Source organism: Branchiostoma lanceolatum, chromosome 6 (assembly GCF_035083965.1).
Source record: "Branchiostoma lanceolatum isolate klBraLanc5 chromosome 6, klBraLanc5.hap2, whole genome shotgun sequence".
Taxonomy (NCBI): Eukaryota; Metazoa; Chordata; class Leptocardii; order Amphioxiformes; family Branchiostomatidae; genus Branchiostoma; species Branchiostoma lanceolatum.
The window spans coordinates 20,281,915-20,300,676 of NC_089727.1; the positions used below are offsets into that span (position 1 = coordinate 20,281,915).

General features: G+C 40.8%; 1 protein-coding gene across 1 annotated transcript; it reads left to right on the plus strand.

The window, feature by feature from the left end:
• Nucleotides 1-2,485: 2,485 nt before the first annotated feature.
• On the plus strand, nucleotides 2,486-12,887 carry LOC136437586 (tubulin alpha chain-like). The gene is made up of 5 exons (XM_066432206.1): nucleotides 2,486-2,581; nucleotides 9,385-9,454; nucleotides 10,608-10,692; nucleotides 11,241-11,697; nucleotides 12,758-12,887. Exons 3-5 carry the CDS (start codon nucleotides 10,620-10,622, stop codon nucleotides 12,885-12,887), a joined length of 660 nt encoding a protein of 219 aa, XP_066288303.1. The 5' UTR covers nucleotides 2,486-2,581; nucleotides 9,385-9,454; nucleotides 10,608-10,619.
• The last annotated feature ends 5,875 nt before the right edge of the window (nucleotides 12,888-18,762 follow it).

The window sequence follows — 18,762 nt, forward strand, 5'->3', positions numbered from 1 at the left end:
CAAGACTAAGAATAGATTGCTTGTTTTTACGAGGACAACTGGTCTTATTTAAAAAAAAAAAACACAAGCAAAAAGGTCGTTTGACATCAGTGAAAAGCATACCTACTGCTGCATTTCCTTTATGACTGTGGATTAACTAGAACTCCAACAGTTTGTCGTCAGGCGTCGTCTTGTTGAAAAGTACCATGCACGTTCAACGTTATAGCAATACAGGTATAACGAAGATAGAAGGCCTCAATTTGTATGAATAGAGGGTGTGCACAGAGGAAATTACACGGTGGATTCCGAACCGTATTACTTGAGGTTCCTGACCGACTGGAGATTGCTTTTGATCGATGAGACGGAAGCTGACAGGACGAGAAATACTTGCGGTTCGAAAAAAAATGCCAGGTGACGCTTTTGATCCACGAATTGTGTTACCGGTAGGGGTGGGTACCGGTACAGAAAATTCAGGTCCGGTCCAGGTCCAGGTCCAGAGGGTCAGGTCCAGGTCCGGACCTGTACCTGTACCTGATTAAAGTAGTATCGCAATACATCATATTTCGCAGAGCGAGACACAAGTAAAGGTCTCAGTGAGTCCTACAAATTATGTTCAAATTGTATATTAGAATAATGTGATTATTCTCGGTGCACACTAATGTGCACTCGCCGTCTGTTGACTCATCTACATATGACTAACAGCTAACGTCTTCGAAAAAGGAAACCACGACTCGTTAAATCTACTTATTTTGTATTAGACCGGTTATGTGTGACCGCCTGCTGGTAGCCTGGAATTTTCTAATCGGTCCATAGGCCGGTCCACTGATTTTTTCTGGACCTGTCTTTTTAGTCCGGTCCATAAGAAAATACCGGCTACAAGGTACCGGTACCAAAAACCTAGTTACAGGAGAAATTGCACTTTGCTTTTGAGTTTCTTATTTTCAAAATAAGGATAAGTTATCCAGCAATCACAAAAAAAAAAAGATTAGGCAAAACTTCGTCAGACAAAACGTTGCTGTGAACATTTGGAAGAGTAGTTAATAGTGTCAAGTGAGGCTTTTGGTCAGCAGCACGAAAAAAAGGCGTCTTAAAGGTAATAGAAAAAAAATGCAGTTCTCGTCATTATTGCCAGGTGGCACTTTTGATCCACGGATACAAAGATAAATAACCTGGTTAACAGACCCGTGACTCCAGATGTGGGTCAAAGGTCACTGGAAGTCTGTGCCGACCCCCGTCTCTGTTGAGTGATGGTTGGTATGTTCCCTGCTATGGCTCGTGCTTTCACATTATTTTTTCAAGAATTTAGATGCATATCTGTTATTGTATTTATCTCTTAAAAATATTACGTTACCATCACATGTCATGCTATTCAACTTTCAAGTTAACAAAATGTGTTTGTCAAGAGAAATTATAATTTTTTTCAAACAGGTATTCTCCATCTTGCTTTAGGTTGGAGTGTAGAATGCTGAGGTGAATGTTATCAAGTGTTTCACCAATGGACAATCCTTCCGCTCTCGTATTTACGTTGAAGAACTGATGTAATGTTTTGTCTGGTCTGCCTATTCGCATTTTGTTTTTATCTGCATATCTGTCTAGGCTGTGTGTCTGTGCTTAGCAGTATTTCTAACACTGAATGGTCAGCTGCTTGTATCAATCTATCGGCAACATAAGATTTCAAAATGTTTGGGAGTACTGTGAGCCTGGATACTATTTACCAAGTGTAGTTCAACAAGCAAAGGCGTAACGCGTTAACGAAGAATGGATAGGTGAGGATGGCCTTCTTCGATTGCTCCAATGGTATAATGTAATGTTGCAGTACATACGTTTACAGCAAGGAGGCGTGCATGTGCCTTGGGCCATCCTTTGCAATGGCGACTTCTGACACACAAGGTTCCAGACCACAGTATTTCGCCTATGGGGGTGTACATTGTTAAGGATCCCAAAGTGAGAAGCTTCGCCGCTTGAAAATTTTTAGAAAGGTGCACCATTAGGGAGCCAGATTTCATTATGTTTGCCTTCAAGGTTCAATCTACAACATATGTGAAAATGAGTTTAAATTTGCCGGCTCATTCTCTTTTAAATGTCACTTTGAAATGAATCCCAGCAGAGGTCACTGTACTGCAGTCGAATTACAGTAGCCGGGCGGTAACAAGATTAAGGCGCGAATCCAAACCGACCGAACAAACATCGTAATCCAACTCCTACAGTCTGAAAACTGACGTATTCCCCTACCATTCACTACAGTTTCAGCCTCGCTAACGTGCACTGAAGAAAAACTACGGCCTTTTCAAGCAATGTGACGCACTACTTCATACCCAAACTACTATTGGGGACGGGGGTCGCCCATTAATACTGTGTTCTGCGGCCATAAACATGACACCGGAAACGGAAATACGTATTATGACCTTTCTCAAATAATTCAGATAACAAAGGTAGTAATAGATTCTCCGTGATTGTAACGGCCATTTTATAAGGTGAAAGGTCGTGGGAAGAAAAAAGGGATTTAGAATATTGTGTGCTTGTATTACCCTACAACCGAACGAGTACAGAGAAGCAAGTTTGCCACTTTATTCCAAGTTTCGTCAACAGACGTTCAAATCAGGTGTGTGTATTATCATAATATATTTTGATTCAACCTTAGAATAGGTGTTCTTCTGTTTCCAGTGACTGTGCAAATCCCCCCCCACCCACCCTTCCTACAAAAACAGTGACAACCATAGGAACACGCAGAATTAGTTTTCTTCACGTCACAATCGTAGTTAATGTTTTAGTATTTTTGTCGATCCGTGTAGCATTCTGTTGGTGCTCTAACCTTCGTTTCAATATATATGCATAGCAAACACACAAAAAAACAAGTTAGTTTTGGACAATTATGGCGATTCAAGAAAATAATCGAAATAACCCGAGAAAAAGAAAACTGAACCAACGTCGCGGTATGATGCCCACACCGTGCAGTTGTCAGCAAAAATTACCAATAAATCCGTACAAAACACGTAGAAAGTTAAAAGCAACAAGGAGGACAAAAAGAAGGCTCTAAGTATACAGCCCTTTCCCAGCTACAACCCTGAGAAAATGTCATGGTCATCCTTCTAATAAAAATCCCCCCCCCCCCTCCCTCCATTGCAAGACACACGACATGTACAAGATTGTTGCCTATTTTCTCCAATACTTAAAGGAATAAAGGGAAACTACGGGTTAAATCATGAGCCAGACAGAATTTTTTCTGGTGGAGACAAAATGCCACCGTCGGAAATTCGGCATTTATCATTTTATGAACGTATAGATATGAATCTACATGTAATAACTGTGTGTGAGCATGTAACAAAAGGTAGAAATAAGGCCTCGGTGTGTCTGGCAATGATTCTGATAAATACTATTTTTACGCGTATTTTCTTTTAATGTTGTCCACTGACAGCCTCTGATTCAAAACAAGAAAGAAGGTTTCTTATAAAGACTTGGATGTGGAAGGTTTGCCACTCTTTTGTTTGCCAGATTGTTTTATTAGCTCCCGCTGCATTCGCTGCTTTCCCATGACGTAATCACTTGTAACATGGGTTCCCCCTGTTTCCAACGACACAACATTTTTTTCCCTATAGGCCCTCTACACCAACGTTTCCAGGCACTTAAAACTGCGGGACAGACAAAATTGTTTATTTTTTCTTTTTTCTTTTCTTTTTGAGACCGTTATGAGTGCTTCACGTTTTAGTGTTTATGTGCACCCACACACAAACACACCAAACACAGTATCTCCGTTTTTCATGGAGATAACAACTAGACGTAAATCCCTGCATTGTGTACAAACGAGGGTCTTTCCCCAGACCTAATATCGCGGTGATTTCGTATTCCTTATTCAGCTGGTAGAGATTTTCCCCAACGATTTGCAAACTTGAAATCAACAAATTTCATAATTCGCTGCATAATTCGTATGGAATGTTTGATACCATATCAAAGCTGTGTATTCACCTATTCTTTGCAAATATCGATGAGATGTATTTCTGCGAAGAATTCATTTAAAACTGGCGATTTCTTTCTCTCTATTTGCCATAATTTGATTGAAAATGGGCGCCTCCTAAATAAACTCAACACACGCAGAAGAAGCAAGAAGAACAAAAAAAACAAACAAAAAAAAACAGAAGGCTTCTCGTTTGTAACGTTACCTCCCTAAGCTACAACGCTGGGAAATTTCTTAATCCTTCTGCTGAGCATTCTGCCCCCCTCCCTCCACTGCAGTATACAAGTCAAGATTGTGGGCTGTTCTCTTGATTTCTGAATTCGTCCGTGCGAGTTACTGTGACACAATTAAGGGAAATTACAGGGCAAAACCAACTAAATAAAATATTTACCCAGTGGCAGAAATATGACTCAAGGCAGCAGCCACAGTAGATTTGTATCATTTTACGATCGTATAAATATACGTTTTACGGTTGATGCAAGAAGAACAGTGCAAATTACCACGTATAATTATAAGCTGCTAAACGTTATCAGAGAGGATGTTGGAATTAACTGTGTGTCCAAGAATCCCAGAAAGTTTGCCGAGGAAAACTGAACGCTGGTATCTAACTATATGTAGGACAGTTTATGTGGACAATTGATAATGTCGGGACTTCTTTTCCTATGCCTGGATCGAAGCTTACCTTATCAGACAGAAAGCTGTAGCATTTTAATCACTTAATTCACAAATGCGTTTTAGCTCACACTATCAGTCGCAAAACCAATTTATTACAGAGATAGTCAGGTCTTTTTGAATTTCCGCTTCCTCATTAGATTTCATGTACAGACACTGGCTTCCATGGGGACACAGAAAATCAACTATAACATGTGCCAGGCTTTACTTAAATATATTCACATTTTCCGCCTGGTTCTACTTTCCAAGTATATTGCAATATGGAGTAACATTCCTTTCATCGGGGGGATAACGTATTTTCTGATACCTGATGTGCTCAGGGTCTGGAGTATAACATTTTTGCAACTCATCCACACATACACACACACACACACACACACACACACACACACACAGACACACACAAACACACAGACACACAGACAGACACACAGACAGACACACAGACACTCAGGCAAACACACACACAGACGTACACAGACACAAACACACACACACACAGACATACACAGACAAACACACACACACATACACACACACACACACATAGACAAGCACACACAGAGACACACAGACACACACAGACACACACGCACACAAGCAAACACATACAGATACTAAAAGTTTTTGTCAAAAAATATCTGCGATGTATGTCTTTGGATCATTTAGTTTTGTAATCTACACATAGACTTTAGTAGAGGAGACTAAGGCGGGGAAACTAAATGCCTACACGAGTGTTCAGAGAACGGCAGTTTTAGTGCCGTCGTGTGGCGTGATGGTATGAACACTTGTCTGTCATACAAGGGTACCCAAGTTCGATCCTGGGCTGCCCTCAGATATGTCTGGACATGCGCCCCGACATTGTGAAAGGTATCACTTCACTAAGGTATAAATGAGTACCTAGCTTCAATTAGGGACTTCCCTTGAATAGGATGTTGAATTCAGGTGGCGTGTTTGGGGAGCGCCACACCCCGCGCACGTAAAACAACCCACCACACCTTTCGAAAAAGAGTAGGGTTATGCCTCAGTGTGCGATCCTTCACTCGGGTATAAATGAGTACCTAGCTTCAATTAGTGACGTCCCTTGGATAGGACGTTGAATTTAGGTACCGTGTTTGGAGAGAGCCACACCCCTCGCACGTAAAAGAACCCATCAAACCTTTCGAAAAAGAGTCGGGTTATGCCTCGGTGTGCGATCCTTCACTCGGGTATAAATGAGTACCTAGCTTCAATTAGTGACGTCCCTTGGATAGGACGTTGAATTTAGGTACCGCGTTTGGAGTGAGCCACACCCCTCGCACGTAAAAGAACCCACCACACCTTTCGAAAAAGAGAAGGGGTTATGCCTCGGTGTGCGATCCTTCACTCGGGTATAAATGAGTACCTAGCTTCAATTAGTGACGTCACTTGGATAAGACGTTGAATTTAGGTACCGTGTTTGGAGAGAGCCACACCCCTCGCACGTAAAAGAACCCACCAAACCTTTCGAAAAAGAGTAGGGCCATGACACTGTTTGCGATCCTTCTGTCTTGAGTTGGTGATTCACTCCAAATCACCCGGCAAACCTCCGTCTCGTATCATCCATACGGTGATTTACGTCAATCACCTGAACAGGAGACCTGGCGCATCCCCGTCATGAATCAGCCAACGAAAGGGTATGTCACCCCACAAGGGGCGGTATAACCCCGACCGTGCATGTCGCACGTTAGCACGCCGCACGCACTCAGCACGTCGACTGCCAACCTCGTACCTAGTGGTTTCAAATTCGTCAAAGTGTAAACCTTTCGCCGTGAAATGATTACCGCAAAAAACGTGAACATAAAACCATCGCGATGTTAACGCACACTGACAACCGAAGAAACACGTAGAATAATTTTTCCATCATGTCACGATCGGTGGAAATACAACGAAGTAGTTTTCTTTATGTCACAATCGTAAGTTAATGTTTCAGTATTTTTGCCGATCATTGTAGCATTCTGTTAGTACTCTATCCTTCTGTTCAATACATGTAGATGACACGCAAAACAAACATGTTAGTATTGTACTGTTGTGTGCCGAGGGAAAAAAAAAAATTAAAAAATTGAAACAAGCTGAGAAGATAATCGGAATCAATGTAGTGGCATGATGTCCACACCGTGCAGCTGTGAATGAAAATTACCACAAATATCCGTTCAAAAGACGCGCAAATTCAAAAGCAACATGAACAACAAACAGAAGGCTCTAAGTATACAGCCCTCTCCCAGCTACAACCCTGAGAAAATGTGATGATAAACAATTTGCCCCGGTCCCTCTCTGCAACGTAATATACCCGACAATTGTTGACAATTTTCTCCAATACTTAAAGGAACAAAGGGAAACTACGGGTTAAAATCTGAGCTAGACAGAATATTTTCTGGTAGAGACAAAAAGCCACTGTCGTAAATTTGGCATATATCATTTTATGAAGGTATAAATATAAATCTTATAACTATGTGTGATCATGTCACAACATGTACAAAAACGTCATCGGTGTGTCTGGTAACTTTTAAACTATATTGTAAAATATAAGTAACATTTCTTTTATTGGGGGGATATTTTTTGTCAAACAAGAGAACGCGAGTTCGACCCCGGGTTACCCCTAGACATGTCTGGAGATGCGCCCCGACATTGTGCCATTGGTAAAGGTACTTCCTCAATTCACCCGGGTGAAAAATGAGAACTTAGCTTCGATTAGGGACGTCTCTCTGATAGGACGTTGAATTTAGGTCCCAGCTTTGGGGAGAGCCAGTAGTATTTTCCTATTCGTCAAAGTGTAAACTGTGCAAAAGAAAGGGTCTCATGACATATGTTTTCGAGACTAAGGTTGTCAGACATACCATTCATTTCATCATATTGTTCATTATAACATTTGTGAGGGTCTATCTTAACATGGGTGAGGAACTATCTAATAATGGGTGTTGCAAAATATTCACTCAAAGGTCACTGAGATTTCTTTTTTATGCCCATGATTAGCTCAAAAGTATTGCTAGAATGTGTCTATATGAAGATAATAATAGCAAGCGTAGGATTTCTATTCCCTTTTTTTTAGAAATTGTATAATCGTATATAACGTTAGTTCACGTAAAACCGTTTTTTTTCGATACGAGTTACTTGAAACCAATTTGGCGAAACAATAAACCATTCTTTTTTATGTTATTCTGTCAATATCATGGATTACCTTGGCATAAATGCTATATATGTTGTATTTTCTCTCTAGTCGTGCTGATACAATAATATTGTAATTTGAAACTACCGTCCGCCACACGCAGAATGACGGTGCTCTCGGACAGGTGCTAACATTTTTTTCAGGAGAGACGATTCGTCATAAATATCTTGCCGCTAATTAGCTTTTATAAAGCAGCTATTGTTCCCACCTTGGCTTGAAGAGATCGAGTTCGAAGGTCAAATAAACGTCTCGAAGCAAACAAAAAACAAAAAAACACAAAAGACAAAACGGCCATAGCGCACACATCAGGCCCGGTAACAACCCGTGTGTTGAGTCAGTAGAACGTCACTCAAAGTCGATTCCCACCGTCATGGCAACGTGTACATTTATTCATCGGGACGTTAGCTGGATGCCGTATAAATGGTAATACCACTATGTCAATGTGTTTCTGCTTGTGCTAGGAGCAAATTTTGAAGAAAATATCGCCCTCAGTCCACTATCACACACAACGTTTAGACAAAAATGTGTTCCTCACAAACCTTTGTCGTCTGCTGCATAGCAGGATTATGGGTAATAAATATGGTGGCGGGAAAGTCCGTAGTGCCGTAGCCATAGGTTGCAGCAACAAAGTGGTATTTTTGATGATTGATCACACTGAGAGTCCAGTTGCAGGTTAGCAAAAGAGATTCTAATAAGTTTTCGTTTAAATAATTGTGTTTAGCAGGAAGCGAATGTGACATTTGTCTTATAGAGTAGAGAGCAACCATACAGTGTGATTCTCCCACGACGCCCTCAGACTGTGTCAATAAGGGACGGAGAGTTTTTGACGTCGCCATCTTCTAATGCATGGTTATCGAAGCTTTGCAGGCAGTGTAGTCTGTCAGGTTTGCATTGCTGGCGTTATAACTGACGTTGCGTCCAGCACATATTTCTAAATACACCGTTATTAAAAATGGCGAGTTTATATCACTCCGCGATGTGAACCAACGTTACTGTAATTTAAGAAAAACTATATGGATACTGTAATTCTCCCATCCTTGTCTTTCAATTTTTTGATAATCCGATAGCAAAATTTACAGCATCAATTTTAAAATAATTTGTCACAAATCACGCAGAACAAGCATGCAAAATATCTCCATCATCGGTAAACGCAGGTTCCACATGCACAGCTCTTTCAGCATAAACTATGGAGTTTTTTAAAAACCCATCTGGTAAAGAATTATGACCCGCCGATTGCAAAATACACATGGATGAGTTACTCAGAAGCAACAACTAAAAATACACGATGGCCTGTCCACTCAGTTTTCAAAGCTAAACCCATGAGAACATTTTAATCTAGTTTACGTCAGTTACTCCGTGGTTGCTTCACCCTTTGGTAACTCAGAGATGACACGTCGCAGAGAAAAATTTGAATATGGCGTGCTTGCTTGGCTATCTATGATTGGACATTACGCCCACATTTTCACGGTCACCCCATGTAAGCTCCGATCTGATTGGTCGTATGGAGAGGAAGGAAATTTGCGTAATTGCATACTTTTGTCTTGAAAAGCTCCGTCGCAGCTTCGTTTTCTCATTCCAAGCTGTTGTTTTACTTCAGCCACGTCAGAAGTTTCTTTGACAGTCTTCACCGAGAGATCCTCAGATTCTTCGCCCGGCCGAAAAACCAAGTAAGTTTCCACCTTCTGCTCATCTTTGTAGCTGTATGTCACTGAGGGTTGCCTTACTTTACAGGGAAATTTTCTCTAGCATAGCTTTGGAAATGTATGGAACAGGGAGTTTTTTTCTTGATCATGATGTAATACCTTTGTGCCATTTATGGCAGTCTCTTGATTCAAATCTTAAAATATCCATCCAGCCTTCCGTTTTGAATGTCGGGAGGGCTCGAAACAGGTAGCACGGTGGGGTAAAGAAATTGTACCACAGCTTAGCGACAGATTGGACAGTGTCGTAGCAGTGTAGCTTGTCTCGTTACCTCCGTGAAGTAGGTGTTGTTTCCAGTGGAATATTTGTGTGTGAACAAGTTGTTACGATATCTGGTAGGTGGTTAGTTGTTACTACCCGTTTTGTTTCATATGTGGCATCGTCTGGCGCAATCGGTAGGGTGTTTCACCCACAACCGAGAGGTCCCGGTTTTGAAACCACCGATAGGCCCCGATGTTTACACGGCTTTCCTCACTTCACTCAGCTAGGTGTAAATGAATACCTAGCTTCGGTTAGGGACGTCCGTCCTTAAATGGAGGTCCCATGTTTGAGGAGAGCCACACCTCGAGCACGTTAAAGAACTCACCGCACTTATGGAAAAGAGTAGAAGTCCTTCCCGGTGTGAGTAGTTCAAAACCTACAGTCTTATGGCCGCACTTGGGGCAATTGCCATATTGAGGTCACCTGAGTTAGCGCCGAATGGTAGTCGCTACAGACCCTCGCGACTCAGCCCCGCCAATTGTGCGCTCCTCGCAATTCTGCCCCTGGCTGCGAAGAGAGAGTAGTCGGCCTACCAAATAATAATAATAATATGTCACCAACTTTATTCGTATGTGTGTGTAATAGGAGTGGGTAATCACATGCTCTTTTCAATTATCCAAATACAAATGTGAAACGGATTTTTCAAAGCTCGGCACAAAAGAATTCGTTGATGTCTAGCCTCCGTCGCAGGCGTCCTGCAAGGCAATTTTCAACTTTTGGGGATCAGGTTCTTGGGTTGGGGGGCCGTATCTGATTTGTGGCCGTATCTGCTTGGGGCCCAGTATCTGCTTGGGGGACTGTAACCGCCATTGATGTTATGCTATGCGGCACAAAGTGAATGTTGACTCTCTTTTCCAGACGGAGAGAAGCATGAATCCTACATCGCTGTGTTTCTGGGGAGTAGCCTCCCTGGTGATCATGTCCGCCCAAGCCGCTCCTACAGGTCAGCAAGTTATATTTTACTCTGCAGTAGTTTTAAAGTAGAATTATAATTCAGTCGGACAGTAGATATGCTGTTTTAATGATAGTGGTTTACACTTAAGTTTATTCTTACTTTGAATGTGATTTTGTGCCTATTTATTGTATATAGTATTAATTTAATGTGCACTTAACAGTGTACATGTTGTAAATTTTACGGTGTCTACTTAACCGCACATAGTGTGTATAAGCCTTCACTGCTGTTTAATTAGGCTATGTGTGTATGTAGTAGCTGAGGTTGGTATCTAACACTGCTGGTATTTTTTCTGCAGCATAATCTTGTTGTTTTTGTTTGTTACCTACCATCATTGCTGTTTTTCTCGCTATGTTAGCTGACATTGTTGTTCTTGTGTGTATCCTTACAGTGTTGTTTCCCTAACCTACTCATTTTTATTTTGTATCCGTTACCTCACATCATTGTTTCAATGTTACCAAACCTTGTTCTTTCTGTCTATTTTGTTTGTCATTTTTGTCTATGCCTACAAGTAACATGACATTTTCCCTGTAACATAGGCGGTGGGGACAACAGGTTCTACAGCGAGACCGGCGCCGGCAAGCACGTTCCTCGCGCCGTCTTCCTGGATCTGGAGCCTACCGTCATCGATGAGGTCCGTACCGGTACATACCGCCAGCTGTTCCACCCTGAGCAGCTCATCACTGGTAAGGAGGATGCCGCCAACAACTACGCCCGCGGCCACTACACCATCGGCAAGGAGATCGTCGACTTGGTCCTGGATCGTGTCCGTAAGCTGGCTGACCAGTGCACCGGTCTGCAGGGCGTCCTCGTCTTCAACGCCGTCGGTGGAGGCACCGGGTCTGGCTTGGGCTCTCTTCTGCTGGAACGGCTTTCTGTGGACTACGGCAAGAAGTCCAAGTTGGGGTTCACCATCTACCCATCCCCTCAAGTGTCCACGAATACACGCCATATTCCGGCTTATGTACAGCAAGCGCGCCCTCGTCTCGTCCAGTGGTGAGATCAACTTTCGTATCATCTGTTTTGTCTGATGCATCATCATTTTTGGCTTCATAAAAAATGGAGATATAGTTTGTGATGTGTCTGTGTGTATGGCTGTCTGTGTGTGTGTGTGTGTGTGTGTGTGTGTGTGTGTGTGTATGTGTTTCTGCGTGTGTTCGTGTTTCTACATACTGTATTCAGCATAACTCAAGAAACCCTTTATGGATTACGATGGTATTTCGGCGGGTGTTGATTTCAAGGTCGATTTTGGATCCCCTGCTATGTGACCTTGGTACTGCAACAGAACTTCCATTTTTGTATCGTTTGACCTGGACGTGCTATGGTCTTGATTTTTGTAGCTTGTGATGTAATCAAGAAGTGGTGTAGGTTTTGGCCCCCTAGCAGCTTATTCGTAATGTATAATTGGTTCATATATTCACCAAATCAACAGAACTTTTTCTGTTGTTGAAATTTTTGTTAACGCAGTACTATGTCATAGTACTTATGGACTGACTGACTATATAATCACCGAATATACTACCGAGAGTAGCGTAGGTTTTGCAGGTTTTTTTTAAATACTGATTAGGAGGTCGTAATACTTACGCTACGTTCGATGGTGTATTCGTTGATCACAGGGACCGAGTAGGTATTATGTTACCATATACACCTTGTGTGGGAAAATTGACGCTTTGTTGAATCACAGAAGCAATAAATGGGAATTCTGATGTATATATTTGTAATGTGTTACTAGTTGTTTTTTGTGTAACTCCCTCCCAATGTTAGTTATTCATACTAGCTAATGGCTGTAGGGGGGAGGGGGTAGCTCTGGCTGTATGTACTTATAATTACATGCCAGCCAAATAAAAAAAAAGACTACAGAGTCACTGAAGAAAGACAGCAGATGCTGTCTGAAACTTCTGACTGTTTCAAAATTTTATCCAGTTACTTGAGTAACTATTTTTGGCGTATCTTACTACCTGGATGTCTAACCTTCCAGTGACAAATATGTAGAGGACTTTGTTGTTTTTTGTGTCTTTTTTTTGTGTAAAGGTCTAACCATTCGGTGTGTATTCAGGTACGTGGGTGAGGGGATGGAGGAGGGAGAGTTCTCCGAGGCCCGTGAAGATTTGGCGGCTCTTGAGAAGGATGAAGAAGTCGGTATCAAGACCACAGAAAGGGAGGGCAAGGGGGAGGCGACGGAGTAGTTGACTCCCCATCCTACGCCACAATTCGCCATAAACAAACAACAGTGAAACCTAAGATGCAAAGCGCTACTTTGTGTAATAGAAAGATGACACGACCCGAGATATATGGATAGTAATGTCAACAACTGGCAAGTGATTGTAATGTGCTTATTGTTTTCTGACTGTGCGTTTGGATTATGCTGCTGAAATAAAATGTGCAAAGTACACAATGAATGATGGTTGTGTTTGCATTTTGTTTATTTTTATTCCACTAGAATGTACTTTTTTCTGTGAAATGTAAATTATTTCTCCCGAGAATAATCGTATGGCACGGGAAAACATAAAAGTAATTCAAGTAGCTGTCAGTTAATAGGTAACAAAATTAACATATTTGAGGATTCTTCTACTCTCTGTACAAGGAAAAATATATACAAATATAGAAAGAAATATATATAGAGAGAGAGAGAGATAGATAGATATATAATAGATACCATTTAGATAGATAGATAGATAGATATAAGATAGATAGATAGATAGAAAGTTCTGACCATTACACACATAAATCTATAAAACAATATCCCAACTATAATCATATAAAGCCTGAACAATGAAATGCAGTAGAATAAAATTTCACGCACGCACACACACACACACACACACACACACACACAAACATACAAAGACACAGAGACAGACACACACAGAGACAGGCACACACACACACAGAGAGACAGACAGACACACACACACACACACAGAAAACACAGACACACACAGACACACAAAGACACAGGCACACACAGACACGGGGCACACACAGACAGACAAACACACACATACATACATACACACACAGAGACACACAGACAAACAAACAGACACAAAGACACAGGCACACACAGACACGGGACACACACAGACAGACAGACACAAACATACATACATACAGACACACACACGCACACAAACAGACACAAAGACACAGGCACACACAGACACGGGACACACACAGACAGACAGACACAAACATACATACATACAGACACACACACACAAACAGACACAAAGACACAGGCACACACAGACACGGGACACACACAGACAGACAGGCACACACACAAATACATACACACATTTGGTCCCGAATGGGGGCGTGGGTTCGAGTCCCACTTTTAACATTTATTCGGTTATTGCACATGTAGCTATTTTCTCTGTCTGTAAAACCGGCGTGCGGCACCAATTTTATCTATGATTTTGACCCGTCCAAACCGGTCTTTCAGTCCTGCAAATATCCTGTTACACCATTCAAACACACTGTAAAAGCACACAAGAACAAATAAATAAAATAAAAAAACATTCAGCCCTGAAACAATACCCCCGTTTTTACGGTGATAATGAGGTCCAAGTATTAGTTAAAAGAGGTTCAAAATTCAGCTTCCTCTTCCACCATGGTAAGATGTAACCTTGCATTGACCCTACAGCATATCGGCTATGGCTTAAGTGTCCTAACGCTATAAATTACACGAGAATGGATAATCTTTGTCGCGCACTTAAATGCCTTTGTGTACTAAACTATCTAAATAATATCATCCCTGAGTAGCTTCTTAATGAATATTATTCTGCAGCTCAAAAAATAAATTCAATGTCATCTGCTATTTGGAAATATGAAGTTTTCTGGAAAGGATAATGAGTCAAAATGTAATGTTCGGTACCAAGAAAATAGATTTTGTGTTTGAAAAGTATTTAATAATAAGGGCAGATATGTTTGTGTGTGAGTAACGTTCAGTACCAAGTATAGATCACTTGTTAATGTAAGGACGACCGGACTATTTGAATAACATCAGTAAAATAAAATAAAATAAAATAAAAAGTCACAAGAGCAAAAAATGTTAGTCAAAAGTAAAAAACTATATCCCCTGTTTCACCACCTCTTCTTCTATGGATCAAAAGCGCCCCCTAGTAATGTTTACTAGACTTGCAATAGTTCTTGGTCAGGCGTCGTCCTGTTGAAAAGCACTATACTGTGCCCGTTCAACGTTTTAGACATACTCGTATACTACATAGAAGACATACGGACTCCACGGGATGACAATGGAACATACATAGAGAAAACTACAGAGTGTGGTTCACGTTTCACCTGAGGTTTTAGCGAGACCAGAGCTATGATATTGCTTTAATCTATGAGACTGAAGCTTCCTGCAGTTTAAGTCAGAATTGCCAGGCGACGCTCTTGATCCATGAAAGGTGCTACAGCAGAAACTGTGTAGCCAATGACAAATCTTCACTTGACCTGCTGAGTTTCTTATATTCTTAACAAGGATCAGTCACCCAGTGACCTCGAAAAGACTTGATTACAATAGACACAATTCTTTTCTACATGGCGTTGCTGTGAACAATTTCGACATTTGCGTAACGAACCGTTTTCGAAAAGACAAAAGCCACCATGCCATTCTTTCCTTAGATTTATAATGACAACAACATACCGAACAAACTACGATCATACAGCCTATATCTACTTAATTAATTAATCAACTATAACAATGAAAAAGAACATAGAATTTGTATTCAAAACATCTCCTGTCGGTAACGTGATACCCGTGGCAAAGTCCAAACCTTTTGTTACGTCATCACGGTACATGTGTGTGAGTCGAGGGAAACGTCATCTGTGACGTCATCATCGTTGTCACGTGACATTAAGTCCCGAAACAAGTGTCTTTGATAACGTCATAAGTACATAAGTAGACACTTTCGTGAGCTGAAACCAGTGTCGACTTATTTTGTGTCACTGTCAATACGCTGACATTTATTTTCGGATTACAATAACGTTTCTTTGGTTCAATGTGATAGGGAATATGTTACTGGCTTGTCACGGTACATGTTTTGTGCCAAGAATTACGTCTTTTGTGACGTCATCATCGGGGTCACGTGACATTAAATGCCGAAACAAGTGTCATTTGTGACGTCATAAGTAGGCACTTTCGTTAGCCGAAATCAGTGTCAACGCGACTTGTGTCATTGTAAATACGCTTACAAATTATTTTGGGAATACGATAACGTTTCTGTGGTTCAATATGATCGGGATTATGTCACTGACTTGTCACGGTACATGTTTTTGTGCCGATAGAAATGTCATTTGTGACGTCATCATCGTGGTCAAGTGACATTAAGCGCCGAAACAAGTGTCATTTGTGACGTCAAAAGTAGAAACTTTCGTGTGCTGAATTCAGTGTCAACACGATTCGTGTCACTGTCAATACGCTGACATTTATTTTCGGATTACAATAACGTTTCTTTGGTTCAATGTGATAGGGAATATGTTACTGGCTTGTCACGGTACATGTTTTGTGCCAAGAATTACGTCTTTTGTGACGTCATCATCGGGGTCACGTGACATTAAATGCCGAAACAAGTGTCATTTGTGACGTCATAAGTAGGCACTTTCGTTAGCCGAAATCAGTGTCAACGCGACTTGTGTCATTGTAAATACGCTTACAAATTATTTTGGGAATACGATAACGTTTCTGTGGTTCAATATGATCGGGATTATGTCACTGACTTGTCACGGTACATGTTTTTGTGCCGATAGAAATGTCATTTGTGACGTCATCATCGTGGTCAAGTGACATTAAGCGCCGAAACAAGTGTCATTTGTGACGTCAAAAGTAGAAACTTTCGTGTGCTGAATTCAGTGTCAACACGATTCGTGTCACTGTCAATACGCTGACATATAAATTTCGGATTACGATAACGTTTATTCGGTTCAACATGATCTGCATGATGCTGTTGACGACTGCCTTGCTGCAGAGTCTGGTGACAAAGTCTGTAGAGTTTCTCATTCAAAGTGAGTTCAAGTTTACGTCATGCTTTTGCGGAAAACAAGGGATATCCTTCTTCTTCATTTTCACCCCCAGATGACCTCGCGACCTTTTGTTGTTCTAGAACTTCCTATTTTGGCTACCTGCAATGTAGAAGTATTTGACGGAGCTGACCGGAGATATAGTTCTAGAATGAAATTGAAGGACATATTACATAGGAAAAAACTTTTGAAACGATGTTTTCAAACTACTAGCGAATAATCTATTTCTTTCTGGACATCTTAAAATTTACATGAACAGGTGATTATCATTATTGTTTTGTTAATGAAATTTTGTAGCAATTTTATCCCAACAAAAACAGCAGTGAAGGATTCCAATCGCCGTTGTGGTGTTGGTTACGTGTACTAGTGTTCTGAAACGGTCTTTACTTTGCATAACAAATCTTACAGGAAGCAATTTTTAAATATCTTTATACGTTTTCTTACTCAAGCTCCAAAGGATCTTTCGAGAACAAAAGAAGACATTCGAAATGACGTCTCCGAGTGCGACAAACCGTCTACCGGAAGAAACGAGACGGATTTTGACCGGAAGGACATTAACCTCGTTCCCAGGAAGAAGGAAAACAAAATCGGAAGTGCCAAAGTGCGGAAGCTAGACTCTGGGAAGCTGAAGACAATGAATGTTCCATCCATGGATCCTATCAACAAGGCCGCCGAGTCAACACAAACACCCAAAAAATCACCCCGGCTAAAAACTTTTGGAGGGCTGAAGAAAGGTTTTCTCCTTTAAAAAAAATGGATAGGAGACTTTATATGGCGCGTTTTTCTGTGATTACCACCAATAGCATAAAAACATTTGATTTGTAAAACTTATAGGGGCCTTGTTGGTTTACCTGAAGTTTTGGATGTATGTATGATGTATGATAAAAAGGAAGAAAAAAACGTTATGTTTTACCTAAAGAAAACCCTGCTAAAATTTGAAAACAAGACAATGTAAAAATACAGTGTATCTTTTTAGCTATCTTGATGTTAACCTATGCTGTTGTTGTATGTTGTATTTGCTACATGCATAGCATAATGTTACGTGCTTCTGAGTAAAGCCCTGTCACACATTTAGGACCTTAGAAGCTTCCCACGACTTTGCTCCCGACCACTCCCCAACCAGTATCTGCGCTGGGTTAACGTTGGGAGTAGAATTGGAGCCCATATCTAGTTCGCTCCTCTTTTCTCATCTAAACAGAGCTTTGCATCTGGGACTTTTGCTTTTTTTTATTCTTTATGTGCTGACGCAGGTGGCTTTTAGACTAGTCAGCAACTTTGCCACCAACTCCAAAATACAGATGACCTTGCTCGTAACTTACTCCAAAAGATGGTCTTTAAAAAATCCAGAAGCCATGGTCGGCTATGTGTGACGTGAAATTGTATGTAGCTCAGAAAACGAATACCGTTGTATAAGCACCTTTATCCGTATATGTACAAATACTATCTATAATCACAGTATTTGTCATTACTTCATGTCATTGTCGCTTCACTACAAATCTATATCCACTTCGATTTTATTGTTTTCACTCCAGTTTATAATAACAATCTTGTATGTACATAGTATGTAATACAAAAGTGCTTCAGGCTTCGAACACTATATATAAATAGCCATGACTGAAGATATGTATGGACAATATCTATTTATGATGTTAAATAATCTGGATGCGTAAAATATTTGAAAACTTGTTTTCGAGAAAAAACATGATAATTTTATGTTAGAATATGCTTAAGCATGTGTGGTTCTTTAATTTTATCGAACGAATGAATAGATGAAGGTCTCGGTTCGGAGTTTTTTTTTTACAATTCGGGGCCGACCTGACTCGTTCCCAGAAAGGCAATAGCGCTTTTCCAAACATCCTTTTTCGGTCAATTCAATGTTTCCGATGGATAGGGGTGCCTTTTCTTCGAACGACAGACGAAATTGATATTGCCTCTGGAAACGTCATTTTTAGTGAAAACCGTCATTTAAAGCAATTTTCATCCCCAAAACTGCTATTTTTAGGGCATTTTTCCAAGGCCGCTGGAAGGAAAATAAAAGTT